This window comes from Dasypus novemcinctus, chromosome 7 (genome assembly GCF_030445035.2).
Source record: "Dasypus novemcinctus isolate mDasNov1 chromosome 7, mDasNov1.1.hap2, whole genome shotgun sequence".
NCBI lineage: Eukaryota > Metazoa > Chordata > Mammalia > Cingulata > Dasypodidae > Dasypus > Dasypus novemcinctus.
Window position 1 is genome coordinate 106,654,844 of NC_080679.1, and position 27,567 is coordinate 106,682,410.

The 27,567-nt window shown below is 37.7% G+C and overlaps 1 protein-coding gene and 1 non-coding gene across 3 annotated transcripts in view; both read right to left on the reverse strand.

The window, feature by feature from the left end:
• The window catches only part of ARHGAP15 (Rho GTPase activating protein 15), a 653,844-nt gene that overhangs the window by 596,830 nt on the left and 29,447 nt on the right, over window positions 1-27,567 (reverse strand). For both annotated transcript variants that reach the window (XM_004480409.4, XM_004480410.5), the window contains one exon: window positions 17,871-18,049. In XM_004480409.4, coding sequence (XP_004480466.1) covers window positions 17,871-18,035 — 165 coding nt within the window. In that variant the 5' untranslated portion in view covers window positions 18,036-18,049. The remainder of the gene's footprint in view (window positions 1-17,870; window positions 18,050-27,567) is intronic.
• Window positions 528-634, reverse strand: LOC131279344 (U6 spliceosomal RNA). Its single transcript, XR_009186712.1, has one exon. It is a non-coding gene; the product is annotated as a U6 spliceosomal RNA (small nuclear RNA).

Here is a 27,567-nt window from a genome sequence, read left to right on the forward strand (position 1 = left end):
TCTACCTTATCTGTCTCTTAGACTCTGTTCAGTTGTACATAGGGGTATTCCTTCTGACAACCTCCAGACTCTTTTTTAGAGACTCACAGCCTTATAATCTCATTTCTTCTTTCCATTTCCCCCTTACATTAGGTCAAACCGCTTCCCGAAGTCATGTTATTATATGTAGACAGGTATATTCTGCTGTTCCGCATTGAATCTTTAATTCAAGGTCATTTTCTAGTTGCTTCTTCAGCTGGTATGTGGTAATGATCCCTTGGTGCCAGGGAGGCTCATCCCCGGGTGTCGTGTCCCACGCTGGGGGGAATGCATCACATCTACACGCTGAGTTTGGCTGTGAGAGTGGCCACATTTGAGTAACATGAAGGCTGTCAGGAGGAAACCCCCAGGCACAATGCTACTCTAGGCCTTGTTCTTATTGCAGGTGCATAGGCTCAAAAGTGTAGCCATTAGTATCAAGAGCCCACTGTTGGGCCCTCCTTCCTTCCTGGTTCTTGCCGTTGCACCTGGAGGATTGCCGCTGCTCTAAAAATATGGAACGCTTCACGAATTTGCGTGTCATCCTTGCGCAGGGGCCATGCTAATCTTCTCTGTATCGTTCCAATTTTAGTATATGTGCTGCCGAAGCGAGCACATATTAAAAATATTAAATGCTTATTTTCAGTAAGGTTTTTTTGAGGAAAGGACATGATTGCAGATTTCAAGGAGTTTTTACTTTGGTAAAGGAAATATAATATGAATACCTAAAAAATTGAAAAATAGTAACGAAGGTTAATAAATGTTTGAAATGAAGCAGGAAAAAAGACACTAAGCTGTGCATAATTTAAAATCACATAACTGACCAAATGATAGTAGTTCAAATGAGACTAAGGCCAGTCAGATCAAACTTTGGGTAGGAAGTTGAATTTTAATTGGTCCTTTTTTGCTGGGTAGAATTTTAATAGGCATAAGAGAAAATATGCATCTTATTATCACTTGTTCTCTGGGCCTGCATGTAGAGAGTAAGAGCGTTACCACGAGGGCCTCCAACAGGTTGGGGCTTCAAGGCTTAGGATACATGATATAGAATGTAGCTCAGAATGGTCAAAGCTTGGGTATTGGTACCGCACATCTTCAGATGCACATCTCAGATCTACCAGTTATGGCTGATGTGAGAGTTTAACAAAACTTTCTACATTATAGCACTTTGCATGGTGTAAATGGTTGATGTCTCCCAAATGGTAAACATCTGTGTTCTTTTAAGAGTTGTGAGTCACAGCTGAAAAGGAAAACTGCAAGCATTTCTGTAGAAATAGTATCAAATATCAGAGAAGATTTTCCTAAGAACCAGAAGCTAAAATACATCAAGAAGAAGCTGATAAATAGAGGTCAAGGTGGTGTGAATCAGTGTGGTTCAGAAGGTAGGTATACAGCTACAAAGGTGAGAGCCAAAAGGCAAGAGAGCATGCAGGCCCCCTGAAAGGTTCAGAGCTAGGCCAGCCAAAAGGACTTTATGCAATTGATAGCATTATTGGAATAGAAATTTTTTACAATTTGTTGAATGATTCCTATGTGCCCAGACACCATACTTAGCACTCTAATTTTCATAGCAACTTCTTTAGATAACTGGTGTTTTTATACACATTCTGAGGCTAGGAAGACCAAAAGCCATCAAGAAACTTACCCAGAGAAACACAGTGAGTAAGAGGCTGAACCAGGAATTTTTCCAACACTAGTTGTGCTTGTAATCACTAGACTCTTATTTGATCCTATGGAAGGACAAACCCGAAAGACGGTAACAATTACATGTACTAACATGAGAGTATGATTTATAACTGACTTTTTAAAAAAAATTTGTTAGTTCGTTTTATTTTATTTAGGAGGTACTATGGATTGAACCTGTGACCTCATACTTAGGGAGCAGGTACTCAACCACTGAGCTACATCTGCTCCCCAATGAAAGCTGGTTTTTTCGACTGTTTGTTTGTTTTGCTACCAGGGATCAAACTCAGGACCTAGTACATGGGAAGCAGGTGCTCAACCAAACAAGTGACATCTGCTCCCCTATATCCGGCTTTTATTTTTCTGTCTAAAAATAACTCTTAACCTTTCCTGCAGTGAAATTTTTCTAGTTAAAATCACTCCTCAGGATACTGAATATGCACCATACCCATAACCAACCAAAAAGGACATTACAACCTCTCTGACACTGGTCACTGACAGCTCTGACTGAACTTGGAGGGGTCACTTCAAGGACAGATGCTTGCCACATTCCTCATGACTGAATCTTTGATTTGTCATTGGAGATATGTGTCACAGGGGTACTAATTATTATTTCTGGGATTCAGCAATGGATAAAGTTTTCCAAAGTTCCATTTATGTAAATAACCATTGGAACATATGAAAGAACTATTTATTCCTTATTCACTCGTGGCAGAGGCAGCATAGGAAAGTGGAAGGTATGAGTTTCACAGTAATCTGAATGATAACTCAGTGTTTTCCGGTCCTCACCAGACATGTGACATTGATTGGACTAGATATCCTAAAGTAGGGGTTACCAACTCAAATGTCAGTCAGGTAACATGAACCAACAAAGTGGACCTGGTTGGGTCTGCTGTGAACCAGAAGGGACCTGCCCCATTACATGGGACAACAGCTACTTAGTTGCAGCTGATTATTGGGGTTGCCAGCCTATGTTGCCAGAATTTTTTTTATTTTTTGAGAGATGTCACAAATACAAATTTTAATGTGAAAGCTCACAATTTTAAAATGGAGCTATCTTTAAAAAGAAGAGGGAAAAAACATGGTCTAGCCCAAGTAAAGCACATCTTTCGGTCAAATTCAACATGCAAGGTAGAAGCCTAGAGATCTCTGAGAGCCCTTTAATCTTTATATTGAAGAAGACTTTTTTTACCTATGCGAATCACCCTCTTTCTACAAAGGAACACAGCTTCTGATCTGGTAAAGAAGATATAAAGAAATTTTGGCTACAAGGAGCTGAGATGAGGGTGTACTTATGGGGATCACTATCTGTGTATATTTCATTTATTATCAGATATTACATGTCAATAGAAAAGGAATTAAAAATTCTAATGAAGTTTAAAAGTCTTCAAATTAAGTTTAAATAGTAAGACTGCAAAGGATAATTAATTAGAAGACTGGTTAAATCTGTTTATTTAAGTTTGTATAATGTGAATTATTGTATAACATCGCTTCTCCTTTTTAACAGCCTGGCTTGATTCTCTTTTATAAGATTTAGAAACACATTGTGTCCCTTAAATAAAAATTAAGTTCTCATCAAGTTTCAGAGCTGTTTAACAAAATCCACAAAAGTTACGTCATAGACACCCCTCAATAAACAGAATATTTATAACTTGGTTATAAGAGAATGCCATTTCCATAGACAATCACACTTACTTTTTAGTGGTGTCTAAAAGGCAGCAAAGCATTTGTTAATTTATAATGTAAGAGTCTAAAATTAAAGTTAAACTCAAATGAGAGAATCTGAACAAGAAAATTCATATTTAGCTACAAAACAAAATCTGTTTTGACATTATCAGTAAAACGTGGTAGAGACTACATTTCTGAATTTACATCCAACAATGTCCTCTTCTGACCTGCCCCATAATGCCCTCACTTTTGAACATCAGCCAGTGAAAAAAACTTCAAGAGATTACAAAATGAAGTGCCATCATGGTCAAGCAGAGGACAAATTGATGAAAACATTACACAAATAAAAATAGGGGGTATTAGAACCTTTGGGAAACCCAATATAAGCATGCTCCAACAAAAGTCTTTAAAATTCAAAATTTAAAAACACCAAGTCAGTCAAAAAAGGAAAGAAATGCCTGAGACCAAACTGGGCCAATGGCTCAGGCACTTGTGTGTAAGTCCTGCTTTAGAACCCTGTAACCTCAATCTAAAATGTAAATACTATACATGAAGTCAATGTAGACCTTAGTGGGGAAATGTCCTTAAAAAGAGGCTCATGAAGCATATGTAAAAGGAAGAATAACAAAGTTCTGGGAGAGATATGCTATCTAGTAAGCACTGATCTTCCAAGAATGGTTGAGTCAAGCAGTCGGGCAGTGGAGGGGGATCTCAGAGATAGAAAGGGGCAGGACGAGCCGAGAAAAGCTCAGATTTACAGTCAAGAAGCACAAAGCAAGTCTCTTTGGTACATCCTGAATCTGATTCCAGTTTTCTAGTCCTTTCTCATAGGAAGGCTGCTGTCCAATCATTGAAAAGAGAAATAAGGACATATGAGGTCTCAGTAGAGCTTATTTTGTGCAGGATCAAGTCATCAGAGAGATTCAAGAAGCACCTTGACTTAGAGCTAAATCTTTAAACTTGTTAACTAACTAGTTATTTTAATGTGTGGCTGTTACTGTATTTGGGTCCTAGTAAGTTAGGCAATTTGAATAAATTACTCTCTAAAAAGTTTTTCCCCCCTTTATTTCTGTTTTCCCAAATAGAATAAATCTCCAGGCATCTCCCACTGCCAACCGAGACGACGCTCTCTGATCTTTGCTTCATGGTTAGTATTATCACTTTTGTTTTAGTAAGAGTACACATTAGTCCCCGAGGTCAGCAATGCATTTTAAGGACAGTGCTGGCGTGCTCCTCTTAAATAGACAAGAATGGCACTAACGATAGGGACTGATTTGGTAGGTTTGTAAATTAGATCCCCTCTCACTCCTCCCATAATTTACTCTCATATATCAGGGAAACTTGGAAGACAAGGTCCAGCCAGATACAAAGTGGAGATTCAAAGTAAATTTTGTTTAAAGTCAAGATCATGATGAAAATTTTGAAAGCTCTTTAAAAATCTAAACTGAATCTGTATTCAATATTCATACTGAGAGCAAAAACAATCATAGACATCAAGTAAACATACTAATAATTTTATTTTTATGCATAAAAAGTGTTTCAACTTCAAATAATGGTTTACCTTACATTCAAAAAAGACTTAGGAGAGGGACAAAAGAGTGGGTGATGACTAATGTCAAATGTTAATGGGGTGAAAGGGGATATGGCTCAAGCAGTTGGGTGTTCACCTATCACATGGAAGGTTCTGGGTTTGGATCCTGGGGTCTCCTAAAGAAGACAAGCAAGACAGTGGGCTGACATGACATGCTGGCACTGTGAGCTGACACAACAAAGAGACACAATGAGAAAACATAGTGAGAGACACAACAAGCAGGGAGCAGAGGTGGCCAACCCATTGGGTACCTCCCTCCCACATGTGAGGTCCTGTCGGTTCCCTGCACCTCCTAAAATGAACATAAGCAAACAAGGAACAGACACAGAGAGCAGACAGTGAGCACAAACAACAAGGGGAGGGAAGCGGATTTGGCTCAATGGATAAGGCATCCGTCTACCACCTGGGAGGTCCAAGGTTCAAACCCAGGACCTCCTTGACCCATGTGGAGCTGACCCACGTGCAGTGCTGATGCACACAAGAAGTACTATGCCACACAGGGGTGTACCCCGCATAGGGGAGCCCCATGCACAAGGAGTGTGCCCCATAAGGAAAGCCGCCCAGCATGAAAAAAGTGCAGCCTGCCCAGGTCGGCCACACACATGGAGATCTGATGCAGCAAGATAATGCAACAAAAAGAAGATGATGCAACAAAAAGAGACACAGATTGCTGGTGCCGCTGACAAGAATACAAGTGGACACAGAAGAACCCACAGTGAATGGACACAGAAAGCAGACAACTGGTGGGGGGAGCGGGGAAGGGGAGAGAAATAAATGAAAAATAAATAAATCTTTAAAAAAAAAACAGGGAAGCGGTTTGGCCCAGTGGATAGGGCGTCCATCTACCACATGGGAGGTCTGCAGTTCAAGCCCCAGGCCTCCTTGACCCGTGTGGAGCTGGCCCATGCGCAGTGCTGATGCACGCAGGGAGTTCTGTGCCATGCAGGGGTGCCTCCACGTGGGAGAGCCCCACGCACAAGGAGTGCGCCCAGTAAGGACAGCTGCCCAGCGCAAAAGAAAGTTCAGCCTGCTGAGGGATGGCGCCGCACACACGGAGAGCTGACGCAGCAAGATGACGCAACAACAAAGAGACAGATTCCTGTGTCGCTGACAACAACAGAAGCGGACAAGAACATGCAGCAAATGGACACGGAGAACAGACAACTGGGGAGGGGAAGGAGAGAGAAATAAACTAAATCTTAAAATAATAATAATAATAAAATTTAAAAAAAACAAGCAAAGGGGAGAAATAAATAAAATAAATCTTTAAGAAAATGTTAATGGGGAAAACAGTGTATGAGTGGGGTATATGAGAATTCTGTACTATCTGCATAAATTTTCTAAAAACTTAAAACTGCTCTAATTTTAAAAATTATAAAATTTATAAAGAATGAATGATGACTAAAAGATATGAAAAATTTAAGCATATAAAAGTACTCACACTTTGATTTGTTACCCAAAAAAGAAGTACATTAATTACCTGTATTTGACAACAAGGCAAGACATAGGAAATAGGTGAGCGTTCAAAGGAAGGTTCAAATTAAGTTAATATAGGGTGGACTTTGCACATTATTTCAAAGTAAAAGCCTATAGCTTGTCATTTGAGATTCACACCCTAGAAATTCAATCCCTAGGAAGTGGAGAGAGAATGAAGTTCTCATTTCAGAGGTCATTTGCAAGTACAGTATAAAATATTTGTGACAAAGTGCAAGAACACAATGCTAGCACTAATGCTAACAGTGAGGAGGTGGTGGTTGCAGTAACAATGACAACAGAGAGTACAAATGCAATGACAATGATGATGATGACATCTAGTAAGCTAAAATGGCAGAACCTGGGCTATGGAAGGATAAAGATTGTACCTCACTTGAATGTAACCTCCAAGGGAGCTAGAGCCTGTATTGAATAGCCAGCTCTCAAAACAGTCCTTGATATACAGTAGGTGTCAATGAACATCTGTAGGAAAGAAGGAAAGAGGTAAAGAAGGAAAGAATGGAGGGAAGGAAGGGAGGGAGGAATGGAGGGAGGAAGTCAGTTGACCTGTGTTACGGATTGAATCTTGTCCCCCACAAGGTCACATTCACGTCCTAACTCCTGGTCCTGCAGTTGTGAAACCCTTTATAAATAGGATATCGAAAATCCTATTAAGATGAGGCCACACTGAATCGAGCTGGGCTGTAACCCAGTAGGCCTGGAGTCCTTATAAGCAGAGGAAATTTGGACACTGCAGGAGACAGAAGGAGGCAGATGGCCTGTGAGAGAGGCAGAGAAGGCGTAATGAACACCACAGACTTCAGAGAAGGCAAGATCCTGCCAAAACCTCAAGTTTGAACTTCTATCCTCCAAAACTGTGAAACAACAAATTCCTGTGGTTTAAGTTAACCAGTCTGTGGTACTTTGTTACAGCAGCCCTGGCAAACTAAGACAACCTGCTCCCCCAATTACCTTTCTGGGGACTCACAGACAGACACATGCAGAGGCAGAGTGGAGATGGTGACCCCTTGGAGAACAGAAGGTTATCCATGCTGGGCATCAGGGCACACCCTCAAAGGAACATTTCCTAGGAGCTATACATTAATAGGCCTAGAGGACACTAAGGTGAAAGCAACAATAACAATGTCCCTTGAAGGACTGGGCTTTATTTACCACTTGGTATAGAATTAGAAGCATGCCACATTAATAATCTGAGGTAAAGTGAAAGCGAATTCATTAGTATTTTCAAGATAAGAAAGAAAACATTTTCTTTCTTTCTTTCCTTTAACTATGATATTAAAAGCAAGGAGGTTATAGCCAGCACATCCAGGAATGTAAACTTCTGTCTTGTCTATTTTATCACATGTTATTGGCATTAGCTCTGTCAATAATTCACGGTAAAAGAGGAAGTTGCCATGAAAGGTTACCCATTGTCAGGCTGTGATCAATAGATAAGACGAGAGTGTGTGATGTATTACCAAGTAGCAGTCAGATTCACTTTCTTATAGATTATAAAAAGAGTGGTAGTTTTACTTGGCTTGCCTAAACTGAGTTAACCATATTTATTGACTAAAGTTTTGCTGCTGATTATAGAATATGCCTTGAATACATTTGGTTAAAGCACACAATATCAAATTACACTATTTAATTTGTGTGGCCTGGCAGTAGGCCTCTAAGATTTGCCCCTCTGTTTTGATATTGGATTTTACATTAGAGCAAACAAAACTGTCACTTTGCTTTCCTGTCTTCCTAGGTGGGTCACTTTGTGCTACATGATATGATCTAAGACAACTCAGTGCAAGGAGACACATGTCCCTTCTCACTGGAAATACGAAGACTGCAGCTTTCTTTTACCCTGTGGGAAAGAAGGCAGGATCAGGTGCCCAAATATAGTAGAGGGAAATTTGGTATCATCCCTACGGCTCTTCCTTCACTGAGATAGTGTAAGAGCGTAAGGAAAGAAGAGCACTGCTCTTTTCATAAATGTATGAAAATAACCCCTTATTTTGGTAACTTATGTTTATTGTATCGCGGAGTGGCACTTACATAAAGACAAAACTATTGTTTCTGAGTATTGCAAACACAATGTAATATCATCTTGAAAGTCCAAAAAAATTTTCATTTATTGAAAGAACCTCCTAAGGTGTGAATAGAAATGAAACATGAGTAGCCATTTACCTTCTTTGTTCTCTTTAGGAAGTAAAAATACCTCATTTATTTCCTATTGCTTTTCAGAGTTCCCTGTCAGATCTCTCAAACATTTTGATGCTTATATACTCAAATTTGGTTTTGTTTAATTTTATGTGTTTTTTTTTTAATTTCACCCACATACTGGTATATAAAATAATTTGTACATAAACTGATAAGCAAGTATAATTTTTGTTATCAAAGGTCTTTGAATGTGGAAACAGGCACCAAATACAGTGGTGATAATAGTGGCCACTGGAAACATCCTGGGACTTCTCCAGAAAAAATAGGATGTAATGTAAGAAAGATGAAAGAAGAAGAAGAGAAAAAGAAGGAGGAGAATAAAAAGGAAGAAAGAAATTCTGAATTCCCTCTGTTTTTTTTTCACCTTCCTCTCAAATTCTGTCCTTATTTTTCAGGATACGACTTCTCTTTAAACTTCAGCACATCCTTAAACCTGCTTGGCATATGATATCCAACCACTCTGCTGCAAGTCCAATCCCATATCTCTTCCCCAATAAACTTATTGCCACTGTGTTGAAGGAGAATGGGGATCCGAAGAATTCACTATCACAAAAGAGAAGCCTATGAGATGGCATAGAAAGGAAGTGACATTAATTCTGCGACAGAGCTACATCTCTGTACATTTGTTAATTACTTGCAACATGGATTAATGTAAAAAATAATGCCTTCTCTTTACATGTTATTGTTTGGAGATGATTCTGCTTATCAGTTTTTAATACACTCTTTGAACAGTGACATGTACTTTACCCACATCTCTCTAAGAACGCAGGGATTCAAAGGCTGGGTAAAATACTTTCATGCTTCCCAACACAAACCTGAGAGGGTAATTAAACAGATGGTAACAATAAACTGAATCTGAACACATCAGGGACTACAGTCCCTTATTAAAAGCCTTACACTTGTAGGGAGGGCGGGAGGGGAAAACATCTCTGGGGAACTGTTTCAGCAGCAACACCTTTATGTCTGCCTTGACCTCAGAGCAGGGGCTAATCAACCGTTTAGAGATGGGCTTTCTACCACCTAGCAGAGGGCAAGCGAGAGGTGTTCTGCACACTTTGAGGAGCAGCAATGCAAAGTAGATGGTGCAACTATAAAGGAATGTAACTGTTCCACGCACTGCCTTCAAGCACATCACATTTCCACAATTTTTGTAACTGTAAATCCACCACCACCCCACTCCACCCACACCCACCACATCCTTCTAAGTCAGAGGACTCGTGCTTGAAACACAAAGACATTTCCTTCCACCTGAAGCCAGAAACCAGGTATTCAAAATTTCTGTAATGAGGAAGGTATTCTGAACTTTCTCAGCCTTATTCTTGGCAACAGCATGGTTCCCTATCTATTCCCATCCTTGAAACATATTGGAATTCTACTTATTTCTCATATCTTAACATTGTCAATTTATCCTGAGTTAAATCTACAGGAGTCCTGAGGCTATCTTGATAATTCAGGTTGTAAATATTTATATATATATGGTTATTTTTCCTTCTTCCAGGAATACAAAAATCACATGTGGTTTGTGTGTATAATGTGTGTGTGTGTGTGTGTGTGTGTGTGTGGCAGAGAAAGAAAGAAAGAGAGAGAGAGAATCCACTAAATTGAAGCAGGAAAGGAGCTAGTTACTGTGAAGGTTGCAAAAATGCTACTAGATGCCATCATACACGCAAAGATGCAGTTGTGCTGTCACATAAGGCACTTGCAACCTAGGGGATAATTGAGTCAGTGTTTGGTGTTCTGTTTGTCAACCTGCTTCAGTTCTCAGCTTCACTGGGCAGGTTCTTAGAGTGTGGACAGAGTGTCAGTTATGAGAAACATTCAGCATTGGGACAACAATGAATTTAGCTTAACTAAGTCCAGAAAGTAAAGGGCAACGGTCATCTTGTGTAACAGAATAATCATGATTATAATGATGATGCATTAAAGGATATTTTTGGAAACTGAGGAAAGTATTAAAATGAAAAAATGTATACTGAATAGACAAACACAAATCAAAGAACAAATGCCATTTTCTAACACACATTTTACCTATTAATAGGTGCATATAAGCAGGCTACACACTCCCATTCTAATTTTTACACATATTTTATAAGTATAAAAAGAATGCTCACACCTTCTGATACAACTGCTCATAAAAGGACACATATCACCTTGGAAGTCTGTCACAAAACTCTTTTAATAATATCGACTATGTTTCCAAAGTTATTTTAACAGTGAGGAGTATTATATTAATTAAATAAGAGATGGTGCAAATCATTTAGTGGAAAAGCATAGTTGTCGTCATGCAGAGTACTAGGTAACCTTTGCTAATTAGAATGTACACTTTTAGATTACTGATTATGAACATCAGGGGACCCAAGACTTTGATTCATCAGTAATTCTCCTTTATGTCTACAATAAGATGTAAAAATGAGACCTCTGGCTCTGACTTGGTATTTTAGTCTTTACATGCTGGTTATAGGATCTATTTTACCTGTAATCTCTAGTACTGCTCTGCCCCCTTGTGCTGCTACAGTGAACTCAACAGAGAAACTGTTTGCCTTAATCTTTGTATATGAACTACAGAAAAACCCCACTGTCACTTCTCACTTTTCTGGCAAGTTCAAGGTCAGTGTCTTGCTATTTTCAGCTCATCTTTTCTGATCCATGCAGAGAAATGACAAGGTAACGTGAATCGGGGTCAGCTGTATTACAGGAACCGTTACATAAACGGAGAGAGAGAAAATCAATCCTAGCTGACAGTGACTTCAGGATAATCAGCGTTCACTGGATACCGCTGCCAGCTCGCCTGCACCAAACCCCATGTGACTTCTGTCAGATCTTTTTAATAAAACTATATTCTCACTTTCAGGAGCCTAAATAAACGTTTCACTTATGTTGAAGTTTTTTGGCTGTTTTAACACTCTACATTTGTCAACTATCCCAATATGTGCTTGAAAAAATTATGGGTGATACCCATTATCCTGTGGTTTGTTTCTGCCTTGAGATGGACGATATTGCAGTAAAACACGCCATTCTCTGTGCAATCTCCGGGAGCTATCCCTGCAGCCTTGGATCTTCTACATTTAAATCAACACCACTCAACACCCACAGTACCCCAAAACTGCCTCAGCTCTAACTCCTCGGTCTTCTTAACAACTCACTTTAATCAATTATTTCTTGTGGGAGGATTAGGCTTCTTCCTCCTTTCCCAGTGTACGTTCTTTCCTATTTATCTCTGTAGTTTTATCAGAGCATTTTCCCCTAACACGGAATTGGGAACAGAGCTTTTAGCAAGACGTTCCACATTAGCCGTGTTCCTACTGACAGCACCTGATATGTCAGTTTACTGAAAGAGCTATTTTATCCCACCCACCTTGTGCTCTCTTGGAACTGTGAGGTAGGCAGTACTTCACTGAAGTACAATTTACCATAATATTAGTTGTCAGTAAATTCAAAGACGGGAACTCCTAAAGCTATAAAATGGATTAGAAGCAATTTAAAAAAGAATTAACAAACTAGAGTAAGAGTATACTGTCAACAAACAAATGCTCCATCATAGGACTGTAATTTGGAATTTTAATTACCCCTCTGCTTCTGTAACAAAACAATGTCTGAACTGGCAGCGATTTGAATCTCTCACAGGTCATTGAGCATTCTAGTTAATTACTCTATGAATAGCCTGTTTTTCTCCCCTCTGGAAACACGTTTCTAATGGCAGTCAAGGTCTGACAAATGTGTCATCTACATAATTAGCTAGGAAGCAACACAAAACATTAAACATGCTTTGTGCCGACAACTATCAAAACATTTCATTTGTTGTCAATTATTCATTACTTTGTAGGTTCTGAAGGGGTTGTTATTATGGAAATAAGTCCAGATGCTAACAAGGTTAGAGTTTTGGATTCAAATTAGTAATCAGAGGACTAACTTAAAAAAAAATGTATCTCATGTACATTCAGCGCCATGTTCAATCAGTAGGAGATTATAAACAAATTTAGCTATGCTCAAGTTAAAATGGAAACTGCACAGCCATGTGCGCAAGTTTGAGAGCCCTGGTTCATTATTTGAAGTATAAGCTCTACAATGACGTCGTAAACTTTCTGAACTTTTGGGCAAGTCCAATGTGTGCTTGGTAAACAGAGTTAAAGATTTTCACAGCATGACATGACAGAGGATGGCAAGAACAAGGAAGGTTTTTGAATTGTCTTCACCACCCTAGAACAGTTGATGTACAAGTCAAAATTCGAGCTAATCAACGTTTTTGTCTCCTCTACAGGAAGATTTCAAAGTACCTCAGTCTTGTTCCCTTAGGTAACCCTTGAATTTCGTATATTTTCTGGTTTCTGTAATCTTGTTTCTTTTCTCATTTTAATATTATATACCTAGCCAAATACTGTCTTGAAAGTTGCACTATTAATGTATATAGAGGCTATAAAAAGATTTCTCAACAAAATTGACCTCTCAGTGGCAAAGAAAATTGCAGTGGAAGATGCATTATTGCGTAGTCATATCTTGGCTTGGATCTATGGAGAGTCTCACTCCACTGTCCTCCAGCTTTTCCTTATAAACCAAAATGGCTCACAAATGTCATCCACAATAGTCCAATAAAGATTAGGAGCAAAACACTGTCCTTACACTGATGAGATAAGAAAGATACAACTACAGAAGGCAGTGTATAAGAACAGTTCATAAGGCTTGTTCTCGAATCAGAAAAATATAATTCAAATTATATTTGCATGTGTGTCTAGAATTTAATTGAGATGATCAGTTTATTTTCTACATAATGTTTGAGTAGATGCCTGCACTACAGAGCAAATAATAAGAAAAGAGAGAAAACCAATTCTATCAGGGTAAATCAAGAAGACCGGTTATCTACAGGGTGTACAAAACATGTCAGTAAATAATTCTACCCTGAGCACTGAGAATGACTAGTTAATAAAAAATAAATAAAAATAAAAAAATGAAAAATAAATCAGCTACTCACTGAGAGAAAATAATTGTCTGTATCTATGTTTTTCAGAGCAAAAAGGCAGCCATATCTTACACTAAATAGGACACATTAAAATAAGCTTTAATAATCTTTATGCAGAAGGAAACTAATCCATTTTCAGATCATCCGATCCACAGCAATAAAAGGAAATCATCAAAGTAAAAACAATTTTAGAAATGGCTGCAGACTCTCATTTAATTAACATGCAACAGATCATATATTTATGAGGAAGTCAAAATATTTAGGAAGCCTATAATCCTGTAAGCCTTAATGTGGTATAAAAACAACAAATAAATGCAAAGTGTTACTGTTACACATGCCTGCCTGATCAATGGTTTCACATATTGATCTATAAATGGAGTTGACAGTCTGTGTTGGCTGCACATTTTCCAAGCAGCGCTATTTTAGTACAAAACCAATACGGGCAATTACCTTTGTTTGAGATGCCAAGTCTTATCAATTCAATGTGATTTAGTGTCATTTTAATTAAATATCAGAATCCACTTCAGGACAATTTATACAAACAAAGCCTCCAACCTAACTATAAGCTTGATTTGAAGTAAACATGGACAAACCCTACAATCCCATAACATTTCTCAAAAACTCTGCTAAACAGAAGGTTTATATTTTTAGCAGCAATTTTTATGTCTGCCTTTTGGGCTAGCCACAACTTTGGCAAGTGTCCTATAATTGCAGAAGTAAGAAACAAAAGAAAATTTTCTCTTTTTTCCAATAATGTATTAAAAAGAAAAATGAACCAGCCCAGACTGTTAAAGGAAGCAAAAATAATCTTATATTAACGTTAACATTTAAGAATGCTTCGAACTAAGTCTTTAACTGAACACCACTAAAAAGATACTTCCCTATTCACAATGGCCATGAATGAAGTCAGGCACTTCTGTGGGGTTTACAAGATGAGAGTGGTTAATATTCATACACATTGCTGCTTAAGACACCAGCATTAAATGCCAAAACAGCTCTTGCCTGCTAAACCCTGTGTCTGTGGTTTTCAGATTTGGGTTATTTAAACTTTTCATTAATATCTATTTTAAACCTCTAGTATGACGGAGCATCCCTCTTATAAATAACATCAAAGCAAACGTTAAACCTTTTGCATTAGCTCTTTGTTGGATCTCTCATTAGCCTTTTTAGCTTTTAAAGAGGCACGCTTCACCTGCCCCCTTTTACGTGCACTGAGCCGTCTGCTTCTGTGCTAAGCACATTCGGGTAAAAAAGCAGTCCACCCTTAAGAGGGCTCACACTGGCGCTCCAGATCTCTCTTCCAGAGAGGTGATTTTCTTGCTAACCACATGGCCCCATGTGCAAAGTTTCCGCCTCTCCAACACTTCCCATGTAGCAAAGTAGCCTCTTTGAATCTTGAAAAGCATTGGTCTTATTAACCAAATAAAAGTGATAATGTAGTGGCTAAAGAAAACAGTGCACACCACCAATAAAATATTAAGGGACTATCAATACCTGTTTTACTGCATAATTTCCCTGTAGCATTAAGGTAATCAAAATTGTTGATTTAAAAAGCAAATTTACCTGTGTTTGCATAGCTAAGGGACAAATAAATGTTTATGTTGGTATTTCAACATACTCTTTTATTTAAGATATCAAGAATGTAGGCTATATATATAGGAAAATTTAGGATTGTGTTCTGAGTTTGCAGTCATATCAAAAATATTTTTAATTGAGCAAAACAAAAAAAAGAGGAACTTAAGAATTAATGACAAAATTGTATAACTGATTTGACCCCAGAACATATTATCAGTTTTGTAAAGAACCAAACCTTGAAAATGACAATGATCAGATTCTCGTATTTTTTACTGTAGGTCCATTTTGTATTCACATAATTGTTGTATTAGTGAGCAAGTATATTATATATATTCAATAGGATATATAACATATACAATCTCTATGTACTTATTTTTCTCTGCACAGATTAAATATGTGTGTCTCTATGACAATAAAGCATACGTGAACATGTGTACACCTTCTTAACATCCATCTCCTCCCACTTCTCAAAAATTCAATACCTCCCCGTTTGACCTCACCCCAGCCCTCAGCTCCTGAAAAATCAAGTTCTTAGTTTAGCTTGAGCAGATAACTTTAACAGGCTTGTTTGAATAAATATGCCAAAATACTTTACATTCTGTCAGTATCTAGTCAGAAAATTGTGCATGGAAAAAAGATGAAAAGAACTGAGACAGAAAGAAAATTAGTGTCATGGCAAGCTTTCAATACAGCATCTCTGAGCCAAGTTTTCTCGGTGAAATGACATAGCCTCACTAAAATATCCCTTTTATATAATTATGCACTGAGCACACATAACCAAAAGTAACTTTTATTTTTGTTCCTTGTCAAGGAATACATATTGCCCAGGCTAAGAATGAGGAAACAAAAGCTGGGATAATTATAGCTAATTTAACTTTGGAAAACTCTTACTCTCTCTAACAGTCCAGCATACAACCCCCCAAACTAAAGTTATGTAACAAGGTAATATCAACAATGAGAAACTGCATGATAAAATCCTGCCCAAAAGTGAAAAATGCTAATTTTGTCTCATTTAGCAGCTGGATACAGAAATGCTCATTAGTTTTAAGAGGGTTAATCCTTTTAACTTTTGCATATTGATATGCCAATTATGCCTAATTGTACAAGAGGCATCAGTCAAGGTAATAGTGCATAAACACATGAAAGTTATTAAGTACATCCCAACATGTAATAAAGTAGGTGTTAATTGGTAGCTGAGTTCTGCGGGCTATTGAGGTGGATAATTCATTGAGAGATGGATCACTTGTAATTTCTCTCCATAATTCCTTTTGCAGTCTCATGCTGTGATGTTTTCATGCTTGTCAAAAACAACTGCGGCATAGTGCCTTTTGTTAAACACAGCCAATAAAATATGTTAGGCATCATTAAATATACTTAACTTTTAAACTTTTTCAAAGGTACAGTTCTTACTGATAATACATTATAGAGATTCCAATAATTTACTCTAACCACTGTCTCAAGTTCATAGTTGAGGAACATTTTAGCTGTTTTAAAAGCAAAGTCAGGCTAGCAGTGTTGTGCCTCCCAGCAGACAATACTTTTCAATGAAAAAATAAAGGAAAATGAATCTTTCATTAGTTTCTTTATCTAAGGATGGATTTCTCACTCCCAAAATATAATCACTAGCTTCCTAGTACTAAATTTGTCTATGACACCTGAAGAAAGAATGATTAAAATCATATATTTCTCAAGCTCCTGAGATTGCTGTGGGTTAATTTTGCAGTTGAAATTCGAGTGAAATATGGGGAATAAATATAATCAGTAACATGCTACTCAGCAAGTTTATCTCATTTAATAACTCAGTTAGGGAGCTGAATATTTCATAGGCCCCTACCATATTAACAGAACACTCAATTAATAGCTCACATGTTTCTGCAGGGTGACTGGGACTCACAGCCTGTCCCAGCTAACCTATTTCTTGCTCTTGCTCTCACTGCGAGAAACAAAATAGATCTGGGGTCCAAAAGAGTGGCTAACATTGCATAAATAATTTTGTAACATCCTATGGCCTCAGCTGCAAGTTACCACCATTATGGAAGAAAATTAACCAGAGGAGACTCATCACAATCAGTGTGTTTAGTGGCTCAGGATGTGTGCAGGGGCAGGGACAACAATTGGCAATAGAGTTCATCTCTAACTATTTTAATTCAAATCTTCCTAATGACACATTACCGAGACAAAATGGCTTCCTCTCCAAACCTTAAATAGCCACACCACTCCCATCATTTAAGCTCATCCCAAATCAAATCTTAATTCCCAGTATCACATATTATTGGGAGATTTTAAGGAAGAGATTTTTTTTAAGTTGGTTCCCCCCTCCCCCCCAGTTCATTCTTAGCTAATTTTAGCCTCTGGCTTTTCAAAGTGATATACTGTATTTGGAAGTACAAACACCACATGCTAGCATAACCTCATTATTTTTATGACACTGAAGCATGATAGTAGAGGCCCTTAAAATGAGTCAAAGGTGCTCTTCAGTCTAGCTCCAAATCCACTTTATCACTCTGGATTAGGCCCAGCTCTTGTCTCGCAATTGGGGATATTATTATGACTATAAGTAGGCAAGATAAAATGCATTGCAAAAGCAGTTTTCTCCTGCACATTAGGAAAACAAATAAAATGAGGATAATTAGCTCTTTTGTTTGTTGTTGTTTCACAAAATTCTGTATGATAAGGAACTTGGGGTATTTGACTTACGGGTTCAGTAACCTTCCCAACATCGGTGAGGATCATGGATTTACTTTGGCTCAGCCTGTCGTGGTGGCTGTTGGCATTTTTGATTCTCATTTGCACAGCTCCCGTGCCTTGGCGGGTGGAATTCAGTGTTTCCATTGAGGTATCAGAATTTGTAGCCTTCTGCATATTAAAGTACTATCCTGATAAAATAGAAAAACATTATATTATTCGAAATATACACTTTGCCATGAAAAACTCTTGGTGGAGTAAAACATGCCTATTGATCATTAAGATATAAACATGAAATGCGTAAAAGAGAGTCTGCCTCGATGAGTAGTGAAGAAGAAGGGGCCTCTACGTATGCATAGTACTGTACATGCCAGAGGACTTCAAAAGTTGATAGGCAATGACTACATAGCCTGTGTAGTTCCTAATACCCTTAAGAAACTCCAGACAGCAATGACAGACCTCCTTGTGTAAAAGTGATGATGCCAACTAATCTATAGGATGTATGCTGCTTAATTCACAACTCCACTGAACTGCTACCTAACCCTCCTTCTTGACCACACATGCAAAATACCACCAGCACTCTTTGGAGGTGACCAAACACTTCTGTGAATAAGGTCAAATTGACTTGAGTAGAATTGGCACCAGAGTAAAAGACCCAGGTCCCAATGTTTATCGAACAGCCACTGTGTCTTCCTTAGCAATAGGCTCAGTCCTCTGCCCCACTCGCACTCACAATATCCATAGGAGGCAATTAAAATTCCATTGTCCACTGCCCATGCCAACAGACATGTGACAGATTAAATAGCTTGGTTCTATTTATGAAGAATATGAAGAATGAGAAAACCAATACATACATACATATATTTATTAATTTATTTATGTATTTATTTTACTAGAAGCAGTCTGATTTAGGCAGAAAAATTAAGTGTGGGAGATTTTAAATTTCAAATGCCCCTTTTACCAGCCACTCGACATATCATCTCATTATAATAGGTACATTTGTGATGCAAACATGGGTTCTGACCCTTTAGAAGCAGATACCCTTTTAGCTTGGTGGTTGCCTCCAAGTCTTGCCTTGTAGATAGTCTGTAGCTGGCATTGGGCCTGTGTCATAAAAGCACACAAATGGTGACCAGTCAGTTATGGGAGCCAATATAATCAAAGAGAAGGATTTGATTTTAAAGAGCCAATTGTATTGCCACCACTATGTTATTGGACAGACAATGGGACTAAAATCTCCGTAATGGTCAAACTAGGTGGCTACTAAAATGATTACAAAAGAGAAAAAGCATTATTTAATAGGAAGAATATATTCCTGATAATTGATACCAGTGATGAAAATGAATGACAATTTAGGAAGGAAGTTAATATTTATTAAGTATTAACTATGTGCCAGGCAATATGTCCTGTGGGTTACTCCTTACGAATCCTATAAGATTAAACGCATCTTTTTTCTAGAAGAGAAAAATAAGCATCAGAGAGATTAATTAATTTTCCCAAGGACACTGGGCAAAAAGAGGTGGAACACAGTTTCTTCTAAAAAAAGAGACCTGGATGTTCATCAGCAGGCAAATACATAAATTCTAGTTTATTCGCATAATAAAATACTACTCGACAATAAAAAGGAATGGACTACTGGTACATGTAACGACATGAATGAATCTCAAATTTATTATGCTGAGTGAAATAAACTAAGCAAAAAGACATATTGTATGATTTCACTTACATAAAATTGTAGAAAGTCAAACAAACATAATTCCAGAAAACTGATCAATGATTGCCTAGGGACAAGGTAGGGGAGAGATGGATTACACCAAATACTATAACGGATATGTTTGTTATCTTGATTGTGATGATGGTTTCACACACATATACATATATATACCAAAAATGCATATTTATTAATATAAATGTACCCTTTAAATATGTGGGATTTATTTCTGCTTCAGCTATATTCACAAAATTGCTTACAAGAAAAATGTTCTAGTAATTCACTAACCAATTTATTTTGCTTATTTTTTCCTTTCTATGGAACTACATAAATGATGTATTATAAAAACATATGCCTAATCAGGAATTGAAGAACTCTTTCAATAAGAATAAAACAAAAATTTGAAGCAAAAAAGAGAATGCTTTTTCCTTTATCCCATAGAATCATAATAGCTACTCTGATCAGGAGGATTTAAAATGCATTGAGTTAAATCACAAATGTAGTTACAAAGGATCCCATCTCTCTATATAACTAAAATAAGTCTAGATTATTATGTAACTATTAAAAATATAAAAACAATCACATGCAGATAATAGAAATGGTTATATCCCCTGGTCCAGTACAGGATAGTAAATATGTTTTTGTTTGTATTCTATATACTTATTACTTCTTCTTTAGTCCATTATTTTCCTTAGCCTAGTAGAAGTTTACTATTTGAAAATAGCAAAGAGAAAATCTATAAATCTTTGGTATTTATGAAAATGCCTACTACAAAAAGCATGGGTTACTCAAGGTATTTCTCCATGAAGGAAGCAGAGATTAGTGAAAGAATGAAAATCTAGGGAATTTCTCATGTCATAAGGGAATACTTGCATTGATGATTAATTAGCCTGGTTTAGTGAAAACAGTGCAAGATGGCTTCTACTGCCAGCACTGTTTGTAATGCTCACCTTTGTGATCTTGTACAAGTAAATGGACCTCAGTCTCATCATCAGGAAAAAATGACAGTGAGGGGCAGGAGTGGCCAAGAGAATTTCTATGACATGTAGGGTCCTTTTCAGCTCTGATAGGCTGAAAATCTGGAGCTCAAGAAGACTTACCAAATATTTAGGAAAATAAGTGACAATGAAATTCTTTGGTTTGTACTAATGTCCAAGGGATTTGGGGCTATCTATGGTGAAAATTTAAATCTTTTAAAGGAATATCTGGGCTCTCCTTCAAGGCTTTGCTCTTCTATGTCGCCCATTAGATTCAAACACTAAGGATGCTCTTATAATGTAATAGCAGTGTGGGAGGTCAGTCTGGCTAAAGCCACTGTTTCCTGACCAAGAGCATGAATCCACAATATTTACATAGCCCAGTCATGGGGCATTTACAGGACATATTACTTCCTCAAAGTCTGCACAAATTTGACTGTAGAATCAAAATTTGCATTCTTGTATTGATTTCACAATCAATCCATAATTTGCCTAGGGATATGTTACTGTCAAAAGACTGGATAACCTAAAATGATTCTTATCTGTATTTACTGCCTCTTTTTTCTCTGGGACTGGCTGCAGAATGCATTTCAAAAACCTTCTTCATATCTCTCCACTTGGCTCATCTTCCCCATACTGGAGGGGTAATGTTATTTCCCTTAATTTCCTCATTCTTTCTCTCCTTTAGTCCTTACTTGCTTTCCCACCTGACCCTCTCCTCACATTTCGTTGATTCCCCTCTCTCCTCTGCTTCTTCCATTTCTTCAGGAAGTTTCCCTTGTGTTTTCTTCAAGAATGCCATTCATTTAACACCATCCCAAAATTGGTATGGAATGGTTTACATACCAGTTTACAAGTATTTGGGGCTTTCTTCTTTCGCAGGGCCCTATATTGCTCTGAGGGAAACACAAAAAATAGAAAAAAATCTTCTTAAAATATTTCTCCTGGAAGAAAAAATAAATTCATGCAGGCTTTATTAAAATTCTCCTACGTGCTAAGTGGAGATTGTCTTTTTTTAACCAAGTATCTTACGGTGAAGGTGATAAAAGAAACAAATCAATAACTAAATCAGAGCAGAGAGGTACCCAATGGGACAAGGAGCCGGGGCATCAAGCTCAGTAGAACCAGGAGATGGAGATAGGGAAAACCTGCAAAAGAAGTTCATGCGAGCACTGTCAGGGTACGTAGGGCACTGCAGACAAAGGGCTCGGCAATATGAAGGTAAGTATACAAATAACTGTGCTATTATAAGGTAGGTAAGGAAATGTGTTGTGAAAGGAAAAATAAAGTACCAGGGGAATTCAAGGAAAAGAGAAATGATGGCTTTCATGAATGAGGTGGCACTTGACTGATTGATCACAAGTCTGATCACCTTGCTTGCCTCATCTGATGGGATGACTGACTGAAAGGCCATTCCTTTTAACCTCCCTAATGCTGGTAGGGGATGACACTTCAGAGGATGTCATGGAAAGAATGTGGGAGGAGGGCTTTTCTTGGCACAATGCATATATGTCCTCTATGCAAGAACTGAATGTAAGACAGGGAAGCAAGACACCCTGCAGGAAGAGGGAGGTATAGGAGGAGGCAGGAAGGACAAGGCAGGAAGGAGATCTGACAGGACTGAAATGACATCTGTATTTGACCACAGTACTTGTAACCGCTGTACTTGTGAGTCCAGATATGAGTTATGCTCACTGATCCTGTCAGGAACTTCTTGTGGTGAATAGAGCAGTTTCTGAGCAAAATTTTGCAAGTTGTTTTTGAATCCCATCTACAGCTCTTTCTTTATCCTCTTTCAACTGCTGATTTCTCCCTTGCCTACATCCTAATATGCTTCTTCCTCTCTGTAGCCCAAGGTATCCTATGATTCAGTCCATATTTTGGCTGCCAGAGTTCTCTACTGTGGACCCTGTTCAGGCATCATCTCTTCAGAGTTAAAAGTTCTGAGCATGCATTCATCAGCTCTCCTTTGCCTGTCTCCTTCAAAACACCCATGCTCTCAGTGGTTCTCTTACATGGATATGAAAGCGGGGAATGGAAATGATGAGTAAGCTAATCAACACAATATTGTAAATGATTAATCAGACTGAATCTCAAACTGGAAGTGCTTCTTACAATGTGCGGAGTATATCTTGGAGCAGAAGGGCTTTGGCTAGACTACTCCATTTATGTTCTTAAGTAAATTCAGGGAAAGGTAGCATTTGTGACAGGTTAGGATATCAGCACTGCATTCTAGCAAATGGTGCCCCTAGATTTGTGCAACGTGATGCCCCTGCTATGATGGTCTTATTTTTCAGTCTTCATGAAAGAAGTTCTAGAGGAGCTATCCCATTGCAAAGCCCACCCAGCCTAAAGTCAGAGGAAACCCTCACATCCCAGTTCCCATCATGACTTGTTTCCCAGTATCTGGATGCAGCTGTGTTTCTAGGAACATACGTGTCAATTTCAGGTTGTCCTCAGAAAGGGAATGTAGAGCTCTAATGTTATAAGTCTTCTGTGTTATTATTTCAGGAATATTTGGAGGGATTTTAAATCATATTCTATATTTTCATTCCTCAGTAACCCATGACATTCTAGATTTGGTAGAGTACAATGTAAATAATGTTTGCTTATTCTTATTTCTATACAACTTAGTACATCAGGCGTTTTGTTAACTACAAGTCATGTTAACTTTAAGTTTTACTTTATCTCAGTAATGCATGCCTATTTAGTATTCCACTTTTTCTTTCTATAACACATTCATCCACATATTATTATTATTACTATATTAATATTATTAGTAGAAATATTAAAGCATTTTGCATTTATATGCTCCCAGGAGACACAAAAGAGCCATGCTGCCTGACTACTGAAAAATCTGAAGACATCACTTCACTTTGCATGAGTTTAAGAATACCCACAGATTTTACAAAAACTCATCCAAATAAATAACTCTGAGTTAGAAATTGAAATATTAATCACTTCAGATTGGCTTTTCAATTTCTCTAGACTTCCTGATTTTATATGTACCAAAAGAAGGGCAAGAATAAGTTGTGATATTGCACTAGTTCCACTTTCAACACTGTTTTAAAAACAGGAAGTAGCGATGAGAATGCACTTTATAAAAACCACGCGAACTTTGGATCTCCTCAGCAGACTTTGTTCAGTGATGTATCTGGCCAGGTTTCCCCACTCATACTGTAAATATCCAACATGGTAGTCAACATGGTAGTTCATCTAATCATAAATTTCATAGCTGCTCCACCAATTATTTGTTGCATTCTATTAATTACACTAAGGCTCAGCATATTGCCTTTTTTTTTTTTTTGAGTTAGAAAGTATGTTTCTGACATCTTTTTCCCATCAGTAACATTAACAATAAAAGTACTAATAGTTTTGTGAGCTAGGAAAAACGGAACGGGCATTGAGATATCATCGTCATGTTATACAGCACAGAAAATTGAGGCTAAGGGAGACTGGATGTCTTTCCCAAGGTGCCACAACCTGTTCAAGGCAGTCCTAGTCATAGATCCAAATTCAAGTGGAAAAATTAGGTAACAAGAATTACATGGGAAACTGACAGAGATCTGAGAGATAAAATGATATTAATAATAGTGCAGCCATATTAGTATATATACTGTGGGTCTTTCTATTCAATTGTCTAAAAATGTTCTTGTGCTTCCTGACACAAGAGATGCTCAATATGTGGATAAATAGGAAAAGAATGAATCTAGTCACTGCCTATGCACTTAACCTTGTAAAACATCACAAATATAAAAATGTCAAATTTTATTCCTATTTTTAAAAATATGTTTAACCCACTCTTGCCAGTGTTCCTAAGGGTCAATGAATTATGAATATGTCATAATAAGTTAGAGGCAGAAAGAAGCAATACATTTAATGCCTTCTGAGGTCAACAATTAAAGTATGCTTGGAGATTCATAGCTACATATGGATTGTCAAAATGTGAAAACTACCACCTTTCCCTTTCTGAGTAGCCGCTATCTTTCTTTCTTATTAAAAAATGACCAACCTTACCACTATCTTAGAATTTCACAGAATTATTCGCTCTAAGAACAGAGAAAGTCTCCCTCAGGTTTTCAACTTCCTTTAGCTGCTTGACATTCTTTGTACAAATTGAAGGACTCGCTTGCCTGGCATGCGTTACCACTCATATTTTCGTAAGGGAAATCATCTGAGAGGCAAGCATTGAGTGTACCCTAATGAATTCCCATTCTATGCATGTTTGCTTAGGTTCTCGCTGCATGGCAAATGAGCTATTTGGTTACACCAAACACTAAGGGACACAGTCCTCTCTGCCTTAACATGCAGGAAGTAACCTTAGGGGCAATATAACTCTGTTCCTTTCTCAGCATATTTGGGAAGAGCTGTTTCTCCAGGTCTGCAAAGAGCACATGGCAACCCTGCAGACAAATATTATTTCTTGGAGAAATTTATTTCTATCCCCTGGAAAGATCTTATGTTGATCTGTGGTAGTACAAGGTCTTTTTGTTCCCTTGTGGAAATGACTTGTGGCCGTGGTAGCTCTAGTAATGTGTGGCACAACCTTTGCATTACACTTCCATGACAGGTCAGTAATTAACTTGCATTGCAATTGTTTGTTGTCTCCACCACAGCAGCCATTTACCAAAATAACATTTTAATTTCAGTTTCCTTCCAGTTCACTTTCCTTTTCTTTTTCTCCCTGTGGCTTCTACATCTCTATTAAGTCTAATTTCCCCAGACCACTTCCATAAGCTGAGAGAGTGCAATAAAATTCAGTTTCAAAAATGTCAACTATAATGAGAAAGGAAGATCACAGTAAAAGAATTTGACCATAGCCACTCCATTGGGTACCATTGTCTCAGGCTAGGCAGGTATTATATATGGGAAATGTGGCAATAAGGCTTTGCATTTATTTAACTTATATCAAGGAATCTGGAGGGATATGTTGCTTTTACTGACAAAGTCTGGTAAATCAGCTGCATGGGTAAATCATAATATACTTATTTTCATTGCATGTGGGGCATCCTAAGTGGTGGAAATGAGAAGGCAAATATACTTAGTTAAGTAGACTAAGTCTTAGACAAAACTGTGTGGTAGGCAACCTTTGTCTTTGTGCTCTTGGTGTCCCATTGCCATCCCTCATCTCCTGAGCTCTTGAGCCTGCTAGATTCCCTCCTACTGGGAGAAAAGCAGATGATTTCAATATTTATGAGCACATACACTGAGAAATAAAGTTGCCAGATCCTACATGTTCTACAAAAATAATTAAGACCTCTGGGGTCACCAAACTCCTGTGGCAAGTTAGACATAAGCATGTTTACCTACCATGGAGGTACAAAGTCTGATTAGAATGTAATGGAGGATGGAACTGGGGAAAATTTCAAGGCAAAGCTGATATTTGTCCTGGCTATTGTATAAGTAGGATTCCAGTGATTCAAGTGATGGCAAAAGGAATATGGACTAAGAACACAAGATTTAAGAGAAAAAGGTGTGAAAGTCCATAGCAAATGCTAGACTATGGGTGACTAAGTCATAAAGATAGCAAGAAATGGATGATTAGGACTAAACCAGAAAAAAACTTGCAGTTCCGATTAAAGAAATTGGGTTTCATCTTGTAGGTCCTGCAAAATTTCTTTGATGCCTTTATTGAAGACAAAATCCCCTTCCAAAAGAGTTGGTAAAAAGAGACCCTCAGGAATGGATCCCCAGCCACTGAGGCTGTAATAATGAATTCTCATGAATTTTCATGGATGCTTCTTAATTACCATTAAATCAGAATAAATAACACAACATCCATTTGTAAAAAACAAGTTAATGTTGTTATAAAAGCATTCAGTGATCTGGCAAGAAAAGAAAGAAAAATACTCCAGAATTTTAGGAAACTCACTTCTAGCACAGTTCTACCCCACTTCTAAGTGTATACTCAGTGCTTCTGGTCACCAGTCAAATGAAGAGAAAGATAAAAAGTCTAACAGGAGTGAAAAAATAAAGTATTCAAGGAAAACAGTAGCAAGGGCACAATTACATGTAATTAAGGACGTAGAAGAAAAATAGAGTTAAGATTAGTGGAAGTGCTTCTGAATTTCCCTCTGGTGATCAAGTAGGTACTTAAAAAAAATTAAAAAGCAAATAGAACAAAATGCCTGTGCCATTGTAATTAAGTTTAGGGAGCATAAGAAATTTTATGAAATGGCAATCTCCTTAGATACAGAGGAGAACCATAAGGGGCATAAGTAATGCACACTTCTCTCTGTTTCCTCTGTCAGTTTTGACCTAATCTAGCAAGAAATGCTGAGCCATTTTCTGCTTCTTGCATACAAGTATCAATTAAGGGAAAATGCGGTGACGATCTTAGGGCACTTATGATGAAATGTCATTTAAGAAGAAAACATCAGCCATGGAACAAGTTGCTCAGCAGTCACAGTATTAGAAAACACAGGCAACACAAGCAGGGTCCCAGATACTCTCTGGGGCAGGAAATAATTCTCTGATCTTTGCAAGAAGAGTTTCAAGTGCAAAAAAAGTACACTGCAATCTGTGCCTGTTTCAGTATCCTGGGGTTTCTTGTTGTTGTATAGTGTTTTTTAACTAAAGGGCTTGCCTAGGTTGCAAAGCGCTTTTATCAAGCAGATTAAATCTAATCACCATGCTCTATCTCTATTTTGTCCTGCCCACGTATAAATATAGGGAAGCTGCATATTGCATAATTAGTGCTTAACAGTAATTAACAGGAGTCAGTAATTGACAGTAGTCAAATATAGCTGACATTTGTTTTATTTAGCAAATTTGTTCGTGTATTCAATTAGTCTCTCCCTAATTCTTATGTCTCCAAACTGACTTAATTGGATTGGATAGTAATGCCAAAAGAGCATATCTGAGGATGGGACAGTAATGTTGTAGTCCGTTGTTAGGAAAGACAATGCCTAAACAATTAAAATATTCCAGAACACCTCCTTTAGGGCATATAAGACTCAGTCAGTTTCTTCAGGTAAGACCTTAATTATTTATGAATAAAATACATTAAAACAGCCTCTGT